At 57.8% G+C, this 3,147-nt stretch overlaps 1 protein-coding gene across 1 annotated transcript in view; it reads left to right on the top strand.

Moving 5' to 3' along the window:
- The window catches only part of CCDC12 (coiled-coil domain containing 12), an 11,714-nt gene that overhangs the window by 2,909 nt on the left and 5,658 nt on the right, over positions 1-3,147 (top strand). The window contains exons 3-4 of the mRNA XM_018574536.1: positions 1,524-1,603; positions 2,678-2,739. Of these exons, the coding sequence (XP_018430038.1) occupies positions 1,524-1,603; positions 2,678-2,739 (142 nt within the window). The remainder of the gene's footprint in view (positions 1-1,523; positions 1,604-2,677; positions 2,740-3,147) is intronic.

Below are 3,147 nucleotides of genomic sequence, written 5' to 3'. Positions count from 1 at the left end.
GCGGCCCACACATCTCCTCCCCCTGCATGATTAGTGACGGCTGGTCCCGGGCAACTGCCTGATGCTGGAGATGAGCGCTGTCAATCACAACTAATTAGGCATTCCTACCGAGCAGCGTGGCTGAATAGCGGTGGGGTGAAGGATGAAGCTCGGCATCCATAGCACAGATCAAAGAGGGACAAAGTGTCACATGTACTTGGTCCCATTAATGACAGGAGGAACATATGTGCGGGGTGAAGAGAGGACGTTGCGGGGCGACGAGAGGACGTTGCGGGGCGACGAGAGGACGTTGCGGGGCGACGAGAGGACGTTGCGGGGCGACGAGAGGACGTTGCGGGGCGACGAGAGGACGTTGCGGGGCGACGAGAGGACGTTGCGGGGCGACGAGAGGACGTTGCGGGGCGACGAGAGGACGTTGCGGGGCGACGAGAGGACGTTGCGGGGCGACGAGAGGACGTTGCGGGGCGACGAGAGGACGTTGCGGGGCGACGAGAGGACGTTGCGGGGCGACGAGAGGACGTTGCGGGGCGACGAGAGGACGTTGCGGGGCGACGAGAGGACGTTGCGGGGCGACGAGAGGACGTTGCGGGGCGACGAGAGGACGTTGCGGGGCGACGAGAGGACGTTGCGGGGCGACGAGAGGACGTTGCGGGGCGACGAGAGGACGTTGCGGGGCGACGAGAGGACGTTGCGGGGCGACGAGAGGACGTTGCGGGGCGACGAGAGGACGTTGCGGGGCGACGAGAGGACGTTGCGGGGCGACGAGAGGACGTTGCGGGGCGACGAGAGGACGTTGCGGGGCGACGAGAGGACGTTGCGGGGCGACGAGAGGACGTTGCGGGGCGACGAGAGGACGTTGCGGGGCGACGAGAGGACGTTGCGGGGCGACGAGAGGACGTTGCGGGGCGACGAGAGGACGTTGCGGGGCGACGAGAGGACGTTGCGGGGCGACGAGAGGACGTTGCGGGGCGACGAGAGGACGTTGCGGGGCGACGAGAGGACGTTGCGGGGCGACGAGAGGACGTTGCGGGGCGACGAGAGGACGTTGCGGGGCGACGAGAGGACGTTGCGGGGCGACGAGAGGACGTTGCGGGGCGACGAGAGGACGTTGCGGGGCGACGAGAGGACGTTGCGGGGCGACGAGAGGACGTTGCGGGGCGACGAGAGGACGTTGCGGGGCGACGAGAGGACGTTGCGGGGCGACGAGAGGACGTTGCGGGGCGACGAGAGGACGTTGCGGGGCGACGAGAGGACGTTGCGGGGCGACGAGAGGACGTTGCGGGGCGACGAGAGGACGTTGCGGGGCGACGAGAGGACGTTGCGGGTGGGACGTGCGGGGGTGAGGAGGGGACGTGCGGGGGTGAGGAGGGGACGTGCGGGGGTGAGGGGAGGACGGGAGGGTGTGCGGGATGACGAGAGGATGTGTCGGCGGGGCGACGAGGGGACGCGCGGGGTGAGACTTCTTGAACCTGAGCTGTACAGGAGACTTTGCAGCACCTTATGAACTGTCTTTGTTTTTTTAGGGAACTGAAGCTGAGGAACTACACCCCCGAGGACGAGGAGCTCAAAGGCCGCCAAGTAGCTCCAGCCAAACCCATCTCAGGTACGGTGCTGAATTTGGGTCGGAGGAGATAACAGTGATAAGCGTATAAATGTGTCAGGATCCGGTGTTATTACAGGTCATCCTCCACACACCTCGCACCGCGCCTATGGAAGGGATCACATGTGCCACCCGTAATCACATGTCATTGTGACGTAATGCTGTATCTGCGCTGTAATCCTATAAGGATGCCTGGCTGGGACATGGAGGGATGATCTGCAGGACTCCTCCTTCATATAAACCTTGTATTAGAATTAATAGCGCCAGTAATTTTGTATTTAACCCTTTTCCTTCCCCAGTCTGTGAGTGCGCTCATTCGCACAAACCCAGCACTGTGCTGGTGCTGCTATCAATGGCCCCCGGTGATGCTGTGGCTATGGGGAGCCGCCTTCTGATCATCTGATCCAGGTGACAGCCGATCACGGAGATCACATGATCAGGAAATCTGTGAAATGCCTTCAGCGTTTATAACTCCTAGAGGGCCGGCAGGAAAGGGTTAAGCACATATGAGATTTTAATTTTGTGTATTGTTTTAATAAATTCCCCACTTTACTGTACAGTTATTGACACATTGTGTTTGTCTCTAACAGGTTGTGATAAAGTTTTTAATGTATTTATGCTTTTGTTTTATTTCCAGGTGTATTATTAGTTTCTTTGTAAACAATGTCATGTGATAACTGTAATATTCTAGCCTCCCCCCCTGTTGGAGTGTACAACATTTTCATGTACGAAAGCTGCCGAACAGATGTTGTACACTCCAACACCCCCCGGCATGAAGCCCAATTTGTGGGGCTCCAGTAGAGCTCTCTTGCTACCGCCCCTGCTGTGACCGTGTCTGTTGTTCCGCCGGGAGCAGGAGACTCGCCCTGACACATCCCCTCCCCCCCTGCATGATTAGTGACATTTCATTGTCACCTGCGTCCCCCATCAGGAAGATTTCACCTTCTGTCCCTTTTTCACCCCCTTCCCCCTCAGCAGGACAGGAAGTGATGAGAAATCCCCTCAGCAGGGTTCCCCCCAGCCCGTGTACTGTATAAATAACATGTTTTTATCTCTTTGTCCCGTCCTGCCATCTAGTGGAGGAGAAAGTGAAGGATCAGCTGGAAGCAGCCAAGCCGGAGCCGATTATAGAGGAAGTTGTAAGTACCCGGAAGATGTGAGCCGTATACACATCCCTTCCCACTGATATCCAGAGAAAATGGCGGCTGCCTTATCGTTCAGGTTAGAGGGGCGCACAAAGTTCCCCAAAACTCTAACAGGAGACCGGGGTGTCTTTTGTGTACATCTTTAAATGTCAGTGGAAGCCATGCTAATTGCGGAGGTGCGTCTGTAAAGTGCCGCCCTGCTTTATAACCTATGAGAGCACCACCATCGTACGGTCTGTTATAGTGATGAGGAGATTGGGAGTCATCTTATCCTGTTCTAGACAGCAGTCTCTGTACATTCAGCACAATGGCCTGTGCGGGAGGAAGATTCATTTACATTCCCTTTTGGATCTAGGAGCGCGCAGCTGTGTAAAGCGCTGCGTTGTCACATCCAGGCGCGCC

This window comes from Nanorana parkeri, unplaced genomic scaffold, assembly GCF_000935625.1.
Source record: "Nanorana parkeri isolate BGI_ZX_2015 unplaced genomic scaffold, ASM93562v1 scaffold3028, whole genome shotgun sequence".
NCBI classification, from domain to species: Eukaryota; Metazoa; Chordata; class Amphibia; order Anura; family Dicroglossidae; genus Nanorana; species Nanorana parkeri.
Note: the sequence above shows the minus strand (reverse complement) of the source record. Positions and strands in the feature narration are given on the sequence as shown.